The sequence below is a fragment of the Parambassis ranga genome, chromosome 24, assembly GCF_900634625.1.
Source record: "Parambassis ranga chromosome 24, fParRan2.1, whole genome shotgun sequence".
In the NCBI taxonomy this organism is placed as follows: Eukaryota; Metazoa; Chordata; class Actinopteri; family Ambassidae; genus Parambassis; species Parambassis ranga.
Window position 1 is genome coordinate 7,393,798 of NC_041043.1, and position 19,040 is coordinate 7,412,837.

General features: G+C 43.5%; 1 protein-coding gene across 3 annotated transcripts; it reads left to right on the plus strand.

Annotated features, from left to right (window-relative positions):
• Nucleotides 1–12,156: 12,156 nt before the first annotated feature.
• On the plus strand, nt 12,157–18,605 carry naa30 (N-alpha-acetyltransferase 30, NatC catalytic subunit). Of its 3 annotated transcripts, none has more exons than XM_028397710.1 (5): nt 12,157–13,178; nt 14,237–14,360; nt 14,521–14,576; nt 15,224–15,398; nt 15,583–18,605. In XM_028397710.1, the coding sequence occupies exons 1-4, from the start codon at nt 12,366–12,368 to the stop codon at nt 15,359–15,361; spliced, it is 1,131 nt and encodes a 376-aa protein (XP_028253511.1). In that variant the 5' UTR covers nt 12,157–12,365; the 3' UTR covers nt 15,362–15,398; nt 15,583–18,605. The 3 variants fall into 3 exon arrangements, with proteins under 3 accessions (XP_028253511.1, XP_028253512.1, XP_028253510.1); XM_028397711.1 differs by having other exon boundaries at nt 15,587–18,605; XM_028397709.1 differs by having other exon boundaries at nt 15,224–18,605.
• The last annotated feature ends 435 nt before the right edge of the window (nt 18,606–19,040 follow it).

Consider the following 19,040-nt stretch of genomic DNA (forward strand, 5'->3'; position numbering starts at 1 on the left):
CAGACCAGCTGACTGCCAGACACCCCTTCCTCCTCCTCCTCCTTCTCCTCCTCCTCCATCTATCCATCCATCCCACCTCATCTCCACAACCACCCATCATCCACCAACCAACAACTCACTTTCCAAAAATGACACATTTTTTATTTTTATGTCCTGCTTCTGTACTGTGCAAAAATGTAATAATAATAATAATAATAATAATGATAATAATAGTAATAATAGCATAAAATATTGTGTAAACAATGAAAAAAATGTTCTGTCATCCAAAAATAAAAATAAAAACATTCAAAAAATTCATTCAAATTTAAACCAAATGTTCAGAATATGAGCAAACAGTTTAAAGTGGAGTTTTAGCGCTTACGTCTTGATATTTACACAGGTTAGGTTTTGTTTACCCTGTCTTGAGTGCATCCACACCCTGCAGTGTATTATCTGAACTTGTGGATTGTCCTGCTGTTCATCGGAGGCTGTTTTGCTCCAAGCATAAAGCAGAGGGGCAAAGGAGGGGGGGGGGCACAAAGTTTCCTCCTAAACACGCCTCCCCAATTATCTCCCTGCAGGCTCTGTATTTCCATCGCACGCAGCTCCCACCGTTGATTAAACGGACAAAAAAATGCGATGTAAAGGCAGCGAAAGTTAAATAAGCTACTTACTTAAGCTGTTAGACGCCTTTTAGATGTGCTGGTTAGGCCTGTCAATCGGCTTTCATTAATTTCCTTCCGGATAACCTTGTTGGATTGAAGAGATGCTCAGTGTTTATGGTGTGTGTGTGTGACAGAAAAAGAGGAGGCGAAGAATTGGCACCCAATAAGAACGAGAGAAAACATGATAGACAGAGGTGTAGTAAAGTGTCCAATAATTATTTTAGGCGTTATTTTCAATATTCATATTTATTTTCGAACAATCAGACCCTACTCGAATGATGTCAGCGGTCATCAAGTAATTTTAATTCAAGTATCGATGAGCTAAATGACCGAATAGAATGAGTTAGATGACAGTAAACTGCAGCTATATAGCAAAGAGTTGATTTGATTGTCAGAATAAAATGAGCTGAGCACGCACATTTTAATGCGTATTTTGTAGTAAGAGGTGAAAATAACTTCTTGGGGATCTGTCACGGTTTGATTTACGCTATAAAGAAGATTTACGAGATAAAAAAATGATGGGCCAGCAAGCAGTGCACCCCCAGTACCACAAAAATAAAAGACTGAAACTTGTGTGTAACAACTTTTGGAAAATTGTATTTTTTTTTCCTTTTAAACCAATTTGTGTGTGTGTGAAGGAGAGGAGTGGTGGAGGGATTAGAAAAACGTCTGTGCTGGATTATCAGTGCAGCTAATTCTGTTCTGCTCTTTTTTTTGCTCATCTATAGAGCTGTAATTGAGTTAAATGTGATCATTTTTTAAAAAATATTTATTTAATTTGTTGCGAAGACTTTAGCTTCAGCATCCATGAAGGTTTTGATTGATGCTCCTAAACAAGCAGCAGGTTAGAGAACTAATTAGTGTACATGCCAGATGAACAGACTGTGAGGCTGCTGGTTGTTAGACAAGCCTGAAATCAATAGGCTATGACCTGTGTGGACTGTAACAAATTATTTTCAGCATTAGTGCACTCTTACTAGCCTATTGCATGGGTATGATTAAAGGTGGTAACCTTATTTTATTTTATTTTATTTTATTTTAATAAAACAGATAAATGTGCATATATGGAGTAACATTGAATTTTAAAAAGTCTCTCTTATGTACTGTAAGTGCAGTTTTCCCAATTACCCCAATGATCACATAAAAACAAACAGCTTAAATATCTGGTCCCCCCTTGTTGTCCCACAGCTATGTTCTTGGCTCACACAGAGGCCTTTCATCTTCTGCTCTGATATATAATTCATCGGAAAATATCTAATAGCCCTGGGGAGCGTTTCAGCTAAACGGAGCTGTGGTTGTTAAAAGGTGAAGTCGCTTGTTAATGTCTGTGGCAATATGCCCTCCCCCTGTCTCCCGGCGAATCGACGAAGTCACGGTTTCTCCTACTGTTAGGGAGACGAATTGAAGGCTAAGAATCGTGGGACTGAGATGCTGCTCTCTCTCACAGTGTGCCGGATAATACTGGCTGGCACTGAGGAAAGTATGTGGATGTGCTGCCTCTCTCCTGTTTGCTCATCAACACATCCTCTCAATCTCTTCTATAAAATTCCAAATTGAGTGAGGAGTGTTCTCTTTGTTCTTCTAATGATCTTTTATAAAACCTACTGTACACACATCATTATCGTGCAGTCATTTCCCCATCAACCAGTTCACTTCAGCCGTCTATATCAAGGTCAAATCAATGACTTGGCCCTCTCTACAACCCCATCTGTTACACACACTGACACACACAGAAACACATTGGACACTACAATGTTTGTTTTTGCCATCTGCACCTAGCATTGATAGATTTATTGATAGGCATAGTGGAAGAAGCCGTACATGCATTGATAATTACAAGAAGCAAAGCGATCATCTGTGGATATTGAACTACTGTATTATCAGAAGAGTCTGTATCAGCTTCGGTGAGCAGGTGTTTTGATGATTGTTGTTTTCCAGTCATCTTGAAGACTCGGTCACACTAAAAATGTGTCTTCATTAAGGGGCTACAACTGTCAAAGGCAGGATCTAGCAGGTGTAATCAACATGTGCACCAAGAGCCATTTGATTTTTAATACCAGGAGCCGAACATTGAACACTTTAAATTGTAAGTTTCAAATGCAGCTGACGGTGGTGAAGGGCGATTGGAGCAGCACTGTTAGTGAAATACTCTGTGGGTCAGACAAGTCACACAAGAGGCCATGTCCTATGAAGCATGCAGCCCTTTAATTGAGACACACGGTGCTGAAGCACATACTCACAAAGCTAATGCTGAAAATTACATCAACATGTTAAGGCTGTCCACTGCAACAGCAACAGTTTTTAATGTCCTCATTACTTGGTTTTGATATTTTTATTTGCAGAGCTCTACATCATTTTATTCAGTAAAAAGAATAATACTCCTGATTTACTTGAGACACACAGACTATTTCTAGTGTTAGCAATACTTGGCTCTTGTTTAGTTGCTGTGCCATTAGAGTTCCCACCTGGTTACACACCTTAAAAATAAGTAAAAATTATTTGTTTTTAAAAGATTTGACTCTCTCTTTCAGTTCCTGTGTGTCTTAAAATGTGCTTGCAAACACAGCTAATAATTTACATTAGCAGTTTGAAGTAAAGCACTGTCACCATGAGACAGTAAGATCAAATTAAATGATATACCTGCATATTATGACCATTTTAAGGTTTCATATAACAGCCTAATACTTTAATACACTTGACTAACATGAGTTATATTTATGACCATTTTGCCCACTTCTTCATGGCTTATATCACATCATATTCATGCCCTCTATTGAGATCAATCCACCACTTGTGGTTTTGCCTATGGGAGAGCTGAATGTCTTGTCCCTGCTGGTACCTCGTTAACCTCCTACAGCCTGTGGCCAGTGTACCTGGGTATTGGTCAGCAGGGACTGGCCCCAGGAGTCCTGGACCCCCCAGTGGGCAAGGGGAGGGAGGCAGGCGGGACAGAGGAGGGCCAAACAAAAACACAACCTGGCATCCCCACAGCAAACAGCCCACCTACTGTCAGCCAGCATCTGGGACACAGCACACAGCCCCCTATTCACATTCTGATGATGGTGAGTAGAGAGCAAAAACACACACACACACCGACACACAGGTGCAAGTCAACTCAAATTCACTCAACAACAACAACATTTTGGTCATTAGTTTTAGTCTCTTCTTACTTAGTTGAAACCTTTTTTTCTGCTGTTATTTTGTAGTTAAAATATATACACACGCAGCTTTTTAGGGGTCCAGTGAAACACTTTAATGCATACATTCAGAAGAATAAAGTACATGTGGAGAGTAAAGTTCGGAAATTGCTTGATAGAAGGAGACTGTGGAGAGAGTGACAGAGAGAAATAAGGAGGAGGAGTGTAAAGTTAATCCAGTCTGAATTGATGGGCCCGGCTGCAGGAGTGACACTGAAAACAGTTTTTCTTTTCATTCTTTTCTCTGCAAATTTGCTCTCCCCTCTCCCTCTCTCTTTGCTTCCTCCCGTGCCTCTCGCTATTTTTCTGCCTTCTTATCCTTTTTAATTAGAGGAGCCATTCTGCTGCACAGAGGACCTTAATCCCCAACTGACCAACAATGTAAAAAGCCAGCCTTTGAACAGCCGACCTGCGCCCCTCTCAGCCCCACAGAACCCCCACCACCACCACCACCAATCACTGCACTGCCCAACCACTCCACTGCTGCCACCGTTGGGAAAAACCAGACGCTCTCCCTTCTCCATCTTTTCCAACATCTTGGACAAAGCACTTGGGGGACCACTGCAAAGAGAACCCCTCTGAAAGAGCATTTCAATATCCGCCGAGATTCTCAAGAAGCTTTGGTTTGGTACGGGAACAAAGACAGGGTCAAATGGCAGGTGACTTTAACTGAGTCAAAGTTCCTAGAAGAATCTTCTAACGTCTAGAACACATGGAAAAGAGCTAAAGGTTACAGAGGAGGCAGTATGACAGAAAATAAGAAGTAGAGGAGTAAAGGTCACAGTGTTTAAGGACACCAACATTTACAAAACGTTGCCTTCTTTACACAGCTACAATTAATAAGGACAGCATTTTATAAAAGAAGCCAATCCTCAGCAAGAAAGCAGGTGAGAGGGCACAGCAGAGACTCCTGCGAATTCCCCCACTGGGTCTCATTTCCACATGTATATGAATCTCTAGATGGAGTCAATTAACAAACCCCTGTTGTCTTGTTAGATGATCACGTGTGGCCATTAATACTGACCGATTGAGATAATAAGTCAGGGTTGGGGGGAGAACATAATGACGGTTTAGGTAAATTTCTTACCAGAGATAGCAACAATAGAAATTCATCAGCCGATAGTGTGGACCAACACTTGACTCTGTTTTTTCACTTGTATTAACTGACAGTGTCAAGATGCACCAACTCTGCCTGAAAGTAACTGAACTAATTTCCCTATAATTTTGTTCAAGCTGATTTTCTGTCAACATTTTGCCAACATAGCAGAGTCTGACAAATTGCCACTGGAGCACAATAACACTCATCCAGCTTTCAACCCTGCTCCGGTTAGCGCGAATGGCGGGGGGAAAAAAAATCCTTTCACCGCACACGACCGCAGTTTCCTATTTTTTTTTACGTCAAGGCGTGCTGGCTCAACACTCACTCATACAGACAGGGAAAATGCAGGCCAGCCAACCCTTCTGCCTGGCTAATCACAGACCCAATATTTCCATTGCAGGCAATTAGCATCTTGCTTTTTATGTGTGAAAATGGCTGAGGCGAGGGAAGGAGTAAGTCAGAGAGAGAGGCACAGTAAAAACAGAGAGAGAATAAAAGAGCAATTAAGATGTTGGGTGAGCGGAGGACAGAGACAGGCAGTCTGCTGCCGTGTGATTTGAGGCTTGCAGGCCCAGTAATTAGCCCTTCATTGTGAGATAATGGACTTGGCCGATCCTCCTTGCTTCCTCACGCTGCCCAGCTCGACTCGACCCGTGGAAGGTCAAAGGGCACAATGTGCAGTTTGGCTCCTATATTTCCCTGTTTATGTGTGTGCACGTGAGAGAGAGAGAGAGAGACGGAGAGTGGGTCTGCATCATTTAGCTGAAGTCAAAAAAAGCTAAGTTTAAAAAAAAATGTTTTCAGGTAAATTAATAACCTCTGTAAGGATTTAGGATATGCTTGCGTTCTAGGGAAAAGAGCCACCTTTTAGCGATTGTGCGTACCAGCTATCCCAGCCTATCACTTCTTTCTCCCGCCATCTTTAGAAAAGCAGTAATCTGTGAACCCTGAATCATAAGCTTTGGGGTAAATCTATGTAATACGGGTAATTCGATGAAGCAGTATTTTCCTGGTGAGAGGCAAAATCCTGTTGACTATTCAAGGATTGAATCATCCAACAGTAATGCCATTAGACCAGTGCCACGGATTCCTCAGAAAATGCTGTTTAATTGCCAGTAACCAGCCATTGTTTGGTGACGGGTAAACACTAGCCAGGGGGTGGCAGAGGTGCTGGGTTTGTGAGGGATGAAGCGTGTGAAAAAGATGGCCCCTTCGGCTTCAGCCAATCACCACTGAGAGACGGATTTACTTGGGCTGGATGAAGCCCGCGCTGCAAAGTGGCAGCAGCACTGGCTTAACTAAAGTCTTCAAGAGTATAAATACAGAGTAACCCTTTCCTTTTAATACAGGATTTGCTCAACAATGCTTTTTACGGGGGGTGTCTATTCACGATAGACATTTTTTTTTGGAGTGGCAGGGTTTTTAAGGATCAAGCCTTGTTGCTCACGTTTATTAGAGCAGGACTGTGCAGCTCAGGGATTGTTGGTCGTTGTAATCGTCGTGCAGTTTATCCATGTTTGTGTTTGGTTTTTACGTATACACACCCTGACACTAAGTCCCATTCTTAGGCTGAAAATCTTTAAGAACAATACCCCTACCCACACCCAGACATTCATCCTAAGCCGCACTCATTCCACCTTTTTAACAATAAAAACTGATATTAACTGTCCAAATCAACGTGAACGATCTAAAGCTACTGAGGAGTGTTTTCTACTTTACTCGCTAATCCAATTCTCGGCACACAGGCACTTTTTTTATATGAATTTGAACATTCGAGATGCATTGTTGTCCCTCCCTATGGCCTTCTGGTTTCAGGGCCTGTCCTGGAGGAGGCAGATTGGAAGTGAGAGGTGTGGCGGCCGAGGCTCTCCACCATTGTGAGCTGGTGCCTGGGAGACGAGCGGCTCTGCCAGACCAGACACTGATTGGGTTTGACACTGCGTCCAGGAGGCGAGAAGAGGCTTTTCTTTTGCTCTTTTTCTCCCTCTATAAGTAAAAGAAACCCTTTTTTTTGTAAGAAATGCCCCCCCTCTCTCTTCACTCCTCCAACTCCCCCTGGTTCTGTTGTGCCGTTCGCCCTCCTCCTCGGCATTCTCTCTTTCACTCCTCTCTTTACATTCCTATGACTCCCCCATTTTTTTATTCCCAGATTAAAACCAGCGGACTTCTGTTTCTTTTGTCTTCCTCTTTCATTGTCCCACTCTCTTGGATGTTGACCAGTAAATTTGATCCTCTGCATCACAACATCACAAAATATCCTGTCGTTGAAGTAGAAGAACCATAATTGTTACAGTAATTGTAACTGTGAACACAGAGGGCAACTAAGTCCATCTCCTTCTTTAAGCCCGTGCCACATACTGAGCCTAGTAGTGCGTCCCTGGGTGGACACTCTGCCTCAGGCTATGATCACACACTGAACACCACTGGGCTTTGACACAGGATTTATCCTTCAGTTTACTTGAGAGACTTTTTTGTTCACAACAGGGCCCAACTGACACATCACACCTGGGATTTGTGTCTGAGGTGTGTCTGTGTGTAGTGTCAGAGCTTAGCTTAGCAAAATGTTAGAAACGGTGTCAGCAGTGTGACTTAGAAGTTTGATAACATTCCAGTGTCATTACAGTAAATATGAAGCAAGAAGGCCCAGAAACCAGAGGAAACAGTTCTGTTCAATGTAACAGAACCTTTACCTCAAAAAAAGCTCACTAATGACACCGAGCAAGGCTGTTCCAATCCCAGTCTAAGCTAAATCATGCACCAGTGTGGTAATGATCATTGCATCTAAATCTCAGCCGAATATCAAACATTTTTCATATTCAAAAATTCCTGCCCAATTCTGGTACCAGTGAGCACATCAGGCTGAGAGAGGAGAGTATATGGATGAGAATCAAAGTCTGACTCCATCACCTCTGCAGTTTGTTTAGGTGAAAAGTCATCACAGCTATTACACTTTACAAAGTTCTACAACATCTACAGCTACATGTGGTTGTTATCCAAAAATGTTTATAGAGGAAATATTGCTGCCTGCAGGTGAAAGGCAGCATTGGGTAATGGTAGTGATTTCATGTACCAATATTAGTTCCACTGTGAATGCTACACAAGAGTGATGAAACAGGAACAGAGGAAGGTGGACTTTTTTCATAAAGGATTCATCTTCTGTGAGGATCACCAAAGAAGAGCACATCCATCTCGATCCGCTTAATAGCGCCGCTAATGACGAGCTCCATTAGTTTATTATATGCTTTTATCGCTGTGCCCTTAGATGACTGTAGCATTTCATTAGACATGTCTGCCTCATATCTCACTTTGCACCCAGAGGAAACTGTGAAGGGATTAATTTTATGATGGACCCCCTGCCTCTTCCTGCTTGCCTCCCTCCTCCTGCTCTTCCCTCCTTCCCACTCTCCCACCCTCCTCTCCTCAAATCAGCTCCCAGCCACAGCCAGGGGACCCAGGAGGAATAGTGTCTTTGTCGTCCTGCCGTTTTTCGGAGTTGAGGAACAAGAGGAGTTTAATCCTCATTGTCCAGGAGACTGCAGAGGGTGAAGGGGGGTCCTCCGGCTGTAAAATGATCCAACTGGCCTCGGCTAATCCCCTCCTAACCCCCACTCCCGGGTCTGACCCCCCTCCTGGCCTGAATTCACGCCCCTCTATACTACCACAGTATCAAAATATAAGCACACAGATCCGTGCATGTAGAACTGTGGCTGAACGTACAACAACAAGAGAATGATGATAAAACACATGACTGTTGTCTGTCTCTTTAACACATTATCAAGAGAATACTGTCATTCATAGTTATACACCACAGGGTTTAGGGGGGTATGTTTAAGTGGGATTTAACTTAATCACCTGCATATTGGCTTAATCAACCACAGTCTGGGGAGCTTCCCCATTAGTAAGAGGTGTCTAATCGACTATGATGGTGAGGACACGTTTGCTGTGTGTGGATATATGCAGAGTTTCTTTGAGATGGCAAACAACTTGTGAATATGTGTGTGTTGTGACACGAGTGATGTGAGTGTTTCCATATTGGAGTAAACGCACACAAGCAAGACTGTGAGTGGGCTGATGAAAAATAAAAAAAACAAATAAGTAGATTTATTTTATTGTTTGTCTTATTAACTTAAGGATTAGGCAGGACAGGGCTGGACATCTATTTGACGTTAAGTCCTTCTCTAACAAGACTGATGCTCTCCACTCTCTCCGTGAATCCTCTCCTTTCAGTTTTCCTACCTTGCACAGAGCCCTCTCTCATTCCTCCCCTCCCTCTCTCACTCTGTCGTTCTGTCTTTATTTCTCTTCTGTTTCTCTCTCCCCTCCTCTCTTTCTTTTTCTGCGCTCCTCCCTGAGTGACAGCTCAATACCCAGCTCTCCCAGGCTTATCTAGCCTCAGCAGATGGTTGACTTGGATCACTGTTCATACGCCATGATCTGGGCTGGTGATAAAGACTGTTACAGAGGGAAATATATGCTATCTCTCTCTCTCTAGCTTTGCTCTTTCTTCCTTTTACTCCTTCTTCTCTCACCTCTTCTTGATCTGCAGTGCAGTTTCCTCCCTCCCCCCCTGACACATTTCAGAACTCTTTCTACCTGTGCCTGTCTGCTCTTCTCCTTGTCATGTCCTCCACCTCTCTCAACTGTCCTCTTTGTCCCACCACCAGCTCTCCCCCCTCCTTCATTCTTCCCCTCTGCGTCTCCTCATCTCCCTCCATCCCTCCATCTGAATCTGGTGCTGCGTGATTGTCTCTGCTTCCCTGCTGGGCTGGCGCCTGTCTAAAGGGCCCCAGGACCCTCACACACTGAGGGGCTCCAGCCATGCCAGAGATGCCTCTCCTCTCCTCTCCCGTCCTCTCCTCTCATGTATCACTTCATCTGCTCTCACCTCCACGGGATAGATGAAAAGGTCAAATTACATCATTGTAATCAAACATACACATATATTCCATCTTTATTTACACTATATGAAAAGAACAATAGGTAAACAGGTAATCTTCAAAGTGCAGCAGTTGCTACAGTGCTCTTTTCATTTACATGATCACTTCATTTTAGCAGCATTGATGTCCGCTTCACAGGCTGCATGCATTTGTCCATTTTATGCATACTTCACTTGTTCAGATCAATCATTTGATGTCCTTCTCACATAGCCGACCAACAAAGTGAAGGATATAGCTGCCACTTATTGATGGAAAAAAGGGGGGAAATGAATGAGAACATACAACACAGCATCCTGAATGGCAACCAGGAAACACAATGCCAATGACATCACTTTACACACATCAACTGTGTGTGTAGAAAGCTTGATACAGGTGCTCTCACTGAAAACAGAAGGCTGAAATCTGGCATAAATTAAAGATGTACATACTATGCCATCCCATATGTGGTGAAAAACCGTCTCCCCTCTCCCTCATTCTCTCCAATACTCCAGACAATTTGCAGCCATCTTAATCTGAACGGTGGAATCTGGCAACCACTCTGGAGCACCTGCATCCGTCCAGCCTGACCCGCTTTTGTTCTGGTCCGACCCCCTAACTTTAGCCCCTAATTAACCCAACAGAAACTAATTAAATACAGCTCTAGTGGACCAGACGCCAGACTAAAAGAGAGAGAGGGAGAGAGAGAGATGAAGAAGAAGAAGAAGGACTCAGGGATGTGAGCGGAGCATGAGGGGACCAAGCCAATGTGACAGGCAGGAGAAGGAGGGGTGCGGGCATGGAGATCCAAACTTTGGCCACCAGCCCCTGAGACCGGCTCAGACAGACATGTTTGAGGGAGGAGGGACCTCAGGTTTTAGTGTCACCCTGGCTTGTCCTGGCCAATGCTCTCACTCTCTGCTGACCTTATATACTTTTTTTACACACTGTCATTTTTTTAAGATATTTTGGGTTCCTCCTCATAGATTAGTATGTCTGCCAACTGCTGTAATCACAAGCAAACCAGTCACATGACGCAACTGACACCCTGGAGATATTTGGAAAAGGGTAGAGACAGGATGGGGAGAGCCGCAGAAAGAGACAAGAGCAGTGTACAATGAAAGCAGGAGGGAAAAAGGAGGTGTGAGTGGGGGGGAGAAGGTATGGGACAGGCTTGTGAGAAAGAAGATAGGCCTATATAAATATGGGTTCAAACCAGCCAAATGTCTCTGGCAAGACACTGCAGCTTCTAGTCCCAGGCACAGCTCGCTAAGTGATAGAGAAAGTAATTAAGAGAAGCCTGTTCAAGTAGATAGGCCTGTAAAGGAGATTTGAAGAGGGGAACTGATTGTGCATGTCTGATTCCAGCTCTTCAGAGTTCTCAGCCCCAAGGCTTAGCTTGAAAAAAAGCTGTCTCCTCTCCCTTCTATCGCTCTGTCTTTTTCCTCTGTAATGTATATTTATAAACAAAGTATTTTGTTTTTTTCTGTAGCATAACTCACGCATGGGTACTGTATAGGGCAGAAAAAAGAAGAGTGGCAGCCAGTTGCGTGTTATATAAATCAAGACATCCAGCCATCCATCAGGTCTTCTCAGATGCTCAGTGAGTCCATAATAATAACAGTGTTTCAGAAGGGTCAGTAGAGCTGCTGTCCACAGTGCAAGAGTGCTGAAATCATATAATAATCCCCCAAGACTTGTATTTATGCTTTAATCTGTATATATTTCATAGATTACCTACAGTGTGTGTGGCGAAGTGAAAGTACACCGTCCCTTTGCAAAGTTTTGGAGTTAAGTTTACCTTGACTTAACTGATCACACAGGCTCTATGGAACTTAAAAAAAATTAAGCAAGAACCGGTGTGCTGGCGACATCTGCTGGACAACCTGCCCTATCCAAATAAAGCGCCAGTATGTCGCCCTCTGCTGGTGAGAAAGAACAGTCAAAGGTCGCCGAGCTTCAAAGGGCAGTGAACTTTACAACTTCCTCAATATCCTTGTAATCTTTATCTGTTGTCGATAATACAATATAAATGGGCTCGTCCAATATATTGCTTAGGGTGGCGGTGGTGGTGGTGAAAAGGATTGTGTGAACCTCTCCGATAGAATAGAAAAACAATCACACAAAGGCACAAACAAAAAAGAAATATTTAATATTTAAATACTATTATATTAATATCTATATTTATCTAATAATATATATTCACAGTAAAATGCCGGGAGAGAAGCTCGTGTTTGCTGAACCTGCAGCTGACATGCGTTACATTACTGTCGTAAAGTGCTTCAGTCTGCTGTCGTAATGGCGTTTACTGCGACTGCAGTTTGCGGCAGCAGGGAAATCGAGGAGAAAGCAGCGACAAACGTCGCCAGCGGATAGGCTATCGCCTCTAAACCCGAGGATTTATGCAACATTCGGCGAAATAACTTGTATTTTGATTGTATAACCCTTCACCTTGTAGATGAAATTGTGTTCGACGGTTTCCCAGCGTGTATCTCCATCTTAATGCAGTGGGATGGCCACAGTGCCGCCTGGGCCTAGTAGCGCACTGCCTGCATCCCCGGCTGAAATTCCTCCTTTCCCCGGGGCTGGGAGTGCGGAGCCGGCGGTGGAAGACGAGGAGCCGGCCTGCCACGGGGAGGAGTGTGTACCCGCCGGTACAGGGAAGATATCGCAGCCGGTAAACGAAGTCAAAGGGTCGGTCAAGAACAAGCAGAAAAATATGCTAGCGAGAGCTAGCCCGGCGGCGCTGCACCTTAAAATGCAAGCCCGAGAGCAACAGCAGTTAAACGGCTTGGCCAGCCCCTCGGAGGACCCTGACAGCCACCAACACGTAGGAAACCGACCTGACAATCCAAGATCGTCCGTGGACAACTGTGACAGCAGCAGCAGCGGCAGCAATGAGGGGGCTCCGGACGCTAGAAACAATAGTGAGAACTGCCAACACGAAGGCCACAGCCCGTTCTCCAAAAACGGCAGTTACTCTCCTCTAGTTAACAATAGCATGAACGGGATGCCGAACCAGTTTGACCACACGCAGCCCCCGAGACCGCCGAGTGACGACCCGTCGGACGCTGCTGGGCCTGGGGAAGAGGAGGACGGCCCCAACGACCTGCAGCAGCCGCCAACCGCGGAACTGGCCCGGCTCGACCTGGGCAGCTCTCCCGGTAAGGCGGAAGGAGACAGCCACGGCATCCGTTATGTCCGCTACGAATCCGAGCTGCAGATGCCGTGGATCATGAGACTGATCACCAAGGACTTGTCTGAGCCTTACTCAATATACACGTACAGGTACTTCATCCACAACTGGCCGCAGCTCTGCTTTCTGGTGAGTACAAACGGAGCCCCCCCGAGAACCTCTCTGTCACCTTGATTACTAACAAGTCACAACAGGCCTGTGATTAGCCAATGGACTGGCTACCTCGTGTTGTAGAGCATTGGGCTGGGCGTGACTGCACACCCACTCCCTTTCACCACCTGTCAGTGTGTCTCAAACAGTGATTGGAATTTCGGCTCTTTTTAGAGATTTTATGGCTCGGCTGAGCCGGCTCTTTCTGCTCACAAGTGGCTCCTCAGATTTTTTTTGTTGCTTAAACTAATTAATTATCAAAAATAATGTAAAATTATTTGTGAACTTAATTACTAGTGTACAAAACATACATGATATCAAATGTTTGTTATTTGTATGGCTTATTATACTAAATGTAGTGCTACAAAAATACATTGTAAAGTACAGGTACGGTGTAATTGACCTGTCCATTGTGTTGGCTCTCTAGCGGCTGTTCTCTCTGCTTTTGTGTCTACACAATGTGTGTTTTGAGACCACACATTTTGTAGTTGACCAATCACATACTGCTGAAACAGGAAAAAACACAGGAAAAACAGCTCTGATCATTCACTTAAAAGAGCCGCTTCGATCATGACAGACCCATCACTAGTCTCAAAGGCAGTCAGACACAGTGCTGAAAATGCAAACATGCAAGCCGCAAACACGCAAGCCACAGACACACAATGCAAATGTAAGTCTTGTATGTCTGTGTCAAGTTAAGACACATAAAACTAACACACTCACTGCAAGCAACCACAACAGCTCTACACTGTATGTAGAGGTGTATGTGCTTTTATGTGTGTGTTTCCTCTTGAGTCCACTTAAGGGTTTGTACTTTGAAAATCTTTTTTTTTTTTTTTGTGGTTATACTCTGATCCTCAAGGTCGTAAACTTCCTAGTTCCAGTACGTCACATGTGACATAAGAGGAAGTGTGATGAATTGAGGTCAGGGAGGCAGCAGAACTGGCCGGAACTGTAGAGGAACTGTTGGTAGTCTTTCAGCAGCTGCCCCTACAGACACTCAGGGGATTCAACTGTTGTCTGTCTGTCTGTCACAGGCCATGGTGGAGCAAGAGTGTGTCGGAGCCATCGTATGTAAGTTGGACATGCATAAGAAGATGTTTCGTCGTGGCTACATCGCCATGCTGGCTGTGGACTCAAAACACAGAAGGAAAAGCATTGGTGAGATCTTGGCACAGAAGTCTGGCCTTCCTCAAAAATAGAGTCTACACCAAGTTGAGCAACACTGTCTTTTGTGTCCTTGACAACCAAATCTCTTTATGCAAACGCATCTGAGCTGATACTAAAATTCAGAAGTTAGCCTGTTGCTCTTGTGTTGCAGGTACTAATCTGGTGAAAAAGGCCATCTATGCCATGGTAGAGGGCGACTGTGATGAGGTAAGACAGGCTCACTTTGTTCACTCTAACCTTTTCTTTAAACAATTTTGATTACATGCAATAGTACAAAGGTTTGAATTGGCACACTTTTAAAGCATCCTCGGTCAAAAAGTTCAATACAGTAATAACTAAGTAGTATTCACCAATATAGAAATGAGCTGTCATTGTAAGTTCGCTTTTAGCCTTGGTTTGTCAGCCTTCCTGAGCCTTTCAGTATTTTCTCCTCTCACACACACACTATTCTACTGGCTCTGATTCTGTTCAAGTAGACACACATTTACTCCCTTACGACTTGTAATGATTAAAGAGAGCAGATACTTGACATGGAAATAATATTCAGTGTGGCAATTTCTCCAGTGTCTTTGTTGTGAATGTGAAATTATGTAAAATTATTACTGCTTCATTTGTAAGTGGATTTTCTACCAAGGAGCACAGTGTTAATGCCTGAAAAGTTTTACACCTTTTGTAATTAACACACATCTACTGCTTGTGACGGGCTTGTTTGCTAGCAAGCTACAGCATGTATTTACAGTATTTTGTGTTCTAGCATAAAAAGGACTTTTACTGAAGACATAACCAAAGACTTCAATCCTGCTGTGCTAGCAAGATCTCTCTGCTCACGGACACGTCCATCTCTGTGTCCCCAGGTTGTACTGGAGACTGAGATCACCAACAAATCAGCCCTGAAGCTGTACGAGAACTTGGGTTTTGTCAGAGACAAGCGGCTGTTCAGATACTACCTGAATGGAGTGGACGCGCTGAGGCTCAAACTGTGGCTCCGTTAGAGGATTTCAGAGGGGACGGGGGAGGACGGGACAGCAGGTGCTGTTCACCTCGAATACTATCAGCTTGAAAGCCTCAGCTCTGCCCTGGTCATTTTGCTCTTGTATTCACACACATACACACACATACACGCAGACACACAGAGTATGCACATAGGTATGCATAGACACACAAAAACACACACCCTACTTTTATCCTTGACCTCTGAACAACTGTTGTGTAGGCAGAAATGGATTGAAGTCCCACCAGATGTTTTCATGAAGGGGCCCCCTGATACTTTCTGTGACGAGGAGTGGGGCGAGTGACGGTGGTCTCTGGGATGACCTTGGCCGGGTACTAAAGATGACAGTTTGACCTTGAAGCTCAGACGCCTCTCGATGGACCAGGATTTGAGACGCGAGGTAGCTCAGGTGAGGACGTGCATCCAAACCCAAGAGGACAAGGCACCACAACCAAATCATCCTGCAGACACAGGACAGACTTGCAGAAAACACCATCTGAAAACAAGGAAGTGGGGCAGTAAACACAGACTGGGAAAATATTTGTGGAGTTTATTTTTGTGTTTCTTTTTTAACCCTGTACGTTTGGGGCGTGGAGGGGGATGGAAAAAGCTATAGTATGACAGCGTGTTTGTACTTCCTTGTGTTTTTTTTCCCTTTTTTTGAAAGTGAGAGGCTATTTTTTGAGTGTATGTAGTTTCTGTGTTTGTGTGACTGTGTGAGTGCATGCTTGGTTGGAACTGTTTTTGTTTTCCATCCTGTCCAGTGGGCGCAGCACTTCCTTGCTGCCACTGCTGCTGCTTCCATCGTGTGTCCCGGGACTGACGCCTGTAAAAGATATGCATGCATTTTTTTTAACGTGTGCGCGGGAGTGTGTTGATGAACCCAGTCTGAGGCTGACCCTCTGAAACCCCCCCACCCTCCCTTCCTCTCTTGTTTGCATGTCGGTGCAGAGCAGTTGATCGAAACCTATCACTCCATTGGGACCTCAAACCGTTTGTTTGCTTTTTTTGTCCTTCACTAAATCTTTCATGATGGGGTGTGTAGTTATATATTTTTTTCCCAAAATGCACTGCCAGCAGCTGCAAAAATTTCCAAAAGAAAAAGGAGAAAATGGCGTCTTTTAAAGAGACTCCTTGCCAATGATGGTGTGTTCAAATGTCTTCTCTCAGTTTACTAATCCACACCATTAGTCTGACTCCTCTTTGCAAGTGTCATTCGATGCATCAGCGCTAACAGCTACGACTGCAGCGGTCTGCCTGCTAACAGGGCCCGACACTTCTGGTTTGCCTCAGCACAAGCTCTAGGCAAAGTGTTACATATGCTGGAATCCTGTTTGAGTATGCTGTGTGTGTTTATCTCTTGATAAAAAAAAGGAAAGTATTCCTAGCAGATTATATTTTTATTCTTTTCATTTGCTTTCAATTTATTTAGATTATATACATCTGCACAACGCTGCTCGTAAGCAGTCGAGTCCACGATGCACTTCCAAGATGGAAAGCAGCATAGATGCACCCCGGATGCTCCCGTATACACAAATTGGCAAAGAAAGTTTACTTTTGTTTTATTCCTAATGAACAAAGGTCAGATGCACTTCTTTGGAAATTGCTGCAGTGTGTTGAACACGTATGAATGTGCTCTTTTGACAATGGTGTGGATCTGTCAGACTTTTATTTCTCTACTTTCAGAGGCCCCGCATGGGAAAATCAGAGCCTTCATGTGGTGCTACATTTTTGTTCTGGCTTAATGAGGACTTGGTCATTAAAGGAAGAAACAAAAGCACACACTTATTTTTTTTCATAAAAGAATAAACCCTAAATGCAAATTTGGTTGTTGCCTCAAATTATGCAATTGGACACCTGTGTGCTTCTGTCTGCTATATTCACAGTAGAAAGGCACTACAGCTCACTGCCATGTGGCACTACTGAAAATCTGCTTCAAATTTTGGCAACGGAACAAATTTGAAGAAGCGCCTAACGATTCACAATCAAAGTTTGAAAGATGGACGAGCTGCTTTCTGTGAACGACACTACAAAACCTTGTTCGTGTTTTGGGTTCGTTGTCCCCCTTTCAGCAGTTCTAGCTGAGGTATTACATCCCAGGAGCCAAGGACTGGAAGGGAGAGTAGATGTTTACAGAGTTGCCTGCCACATCCAGTAATGGTCTGTCTATGTCTAAGTTGGTGTCAGCATTTGGAACAATAGATCAGATTATTCTTTTTTTTTTCCAGATTTGTATACGAGTGTTGTTCTATTCATCAGATATATTGACAGCATGTTTTGTTTTTTCTTTTTGTGAATCAGTTCTTGGGTTTTTTGGGGCGACTTGTGTTGATTTATCTGATTTGATTTTTAACTTCTGTGCTACTTTAGCCCATCCAGAAGTGTTGTGAGAAATGTTATCAGCAAAATAATCCCGACCCTGTTGCTGCTCATCAGACACTGTTTAGATTTTTTTTTATTAACCCTGTTCAAACGTCTCCTGCTTCAGTCTGGAGGTTAAAATCTGTCCCCATGTTGGACACTTGGTTCTAACCTTTCTCTGTGCTCTGTTGCTATTTGGGCGTTTCTATTTTACACACTGGCCACTGATGAAAGAACAGGGGTAGGCATCACCTTAATGCTTTTGTTTTTTTTAAAGGAAGTGCATCACCTTTCTGTCTCAATCCTGTGAAACTCTGGCCATGAGGAATGCAAACATTACAGCCTGCTGTTTTGTCGCCATGCCTTCTGTTGTTGTATACATTTTCTCTTCAGCATTTTGACTTGAAATGCCAGTTCAGTGTTCACAGATGTCAGGAGTAGTTTTTTTCTCCACCCTTTCCGCTGAGCTTTCTTGACTTAGTGCTTCTGCCATTGACAATACATCCCCCCCACCCCCCTTCATAGAAAATAGCTTGACCGTCATTATATTGGCAGTCATGCTGCGCCACAAAAATCAAACAAAAATGCTGTGCTCCCCACAATACAGCCATCCAACCAACCACACGGGGCTTCCTGCAGTCTTTCTGGGGCACTGCCTCCCCCACCATCCATGAAGTGTGTTTAAAAAAAAAAAAAGAAAGAAAGAAAGAAAAATAAGGGGAGAGCAAAAGGGTTTTTGCATGTCTGTTTCCCTCTGTTCCTCTTTCCCTGTTCCCCTCTCTTCTTCTTCTTCTTGATTTTGATCTGGAAATGTCCGATAGCTTTTATTTAATGTGGAAAAAGAACACAGAAATAAATTATTTGATTTTTTTAATGCTGTAAAACTGGGTTATGTTGTCTGCTGTCTGGAGTGCACAATACAAGACGTATTTTTTTTTTTTTTAAAGAATGGGTCTTCATCAGACATTTAAAAGAATACTTTATTTGGTCACAACTCTTTTTTTCACGTCTACATAAAGAGACCAGAAGTGCCCACTATTTTACATCACACTACCCTAAAACAGTATTATTGCATATAAACAGGCAGGTGTACTTTAAGCATGTCAGATGGCTCATGAAGTTACAGAATGTCTGTTTTCTTAAAACATAAAAACACCTTGATTCAACATCAGCGGTGTTAGATATGAGTAGAAATGCCTCTAAGTGTGAAACTTTACCAGATTAAAGCTCATTGCATCTGAGCAGTGTGACATTATGGGCCACACGTGTCGAGCAAAACAAAGTTTAAGTATGAAAAATGAACCTCTGCTTCATTGTCT

Excerpts from the sequence above, each read along its gene's own strand:
- naa30 (XM_028397709.1), top strand. The coding sequence starts at position 12,366 with ATGGCCACAGTGCCGCCTGGGCCTAGTAGCGCACTGCCTGCATCCCCG. Across the intron at positions 14,361-14,520 it reads ACACAGAAGGAAAAGCATTG|GTACTAATCTGGTGAAAAAG; the intron begins GTGAGATCTTGG and ends CTTGTGTTGCAG. Across the intron at positions 14,577-15,223 it reads TAGAGGGCGACTGTGATGAG|GTTGTACTGGAGACTGAGAT; the intron begins GTAAGACAGGCT and ends CTGTGTCCCCAG.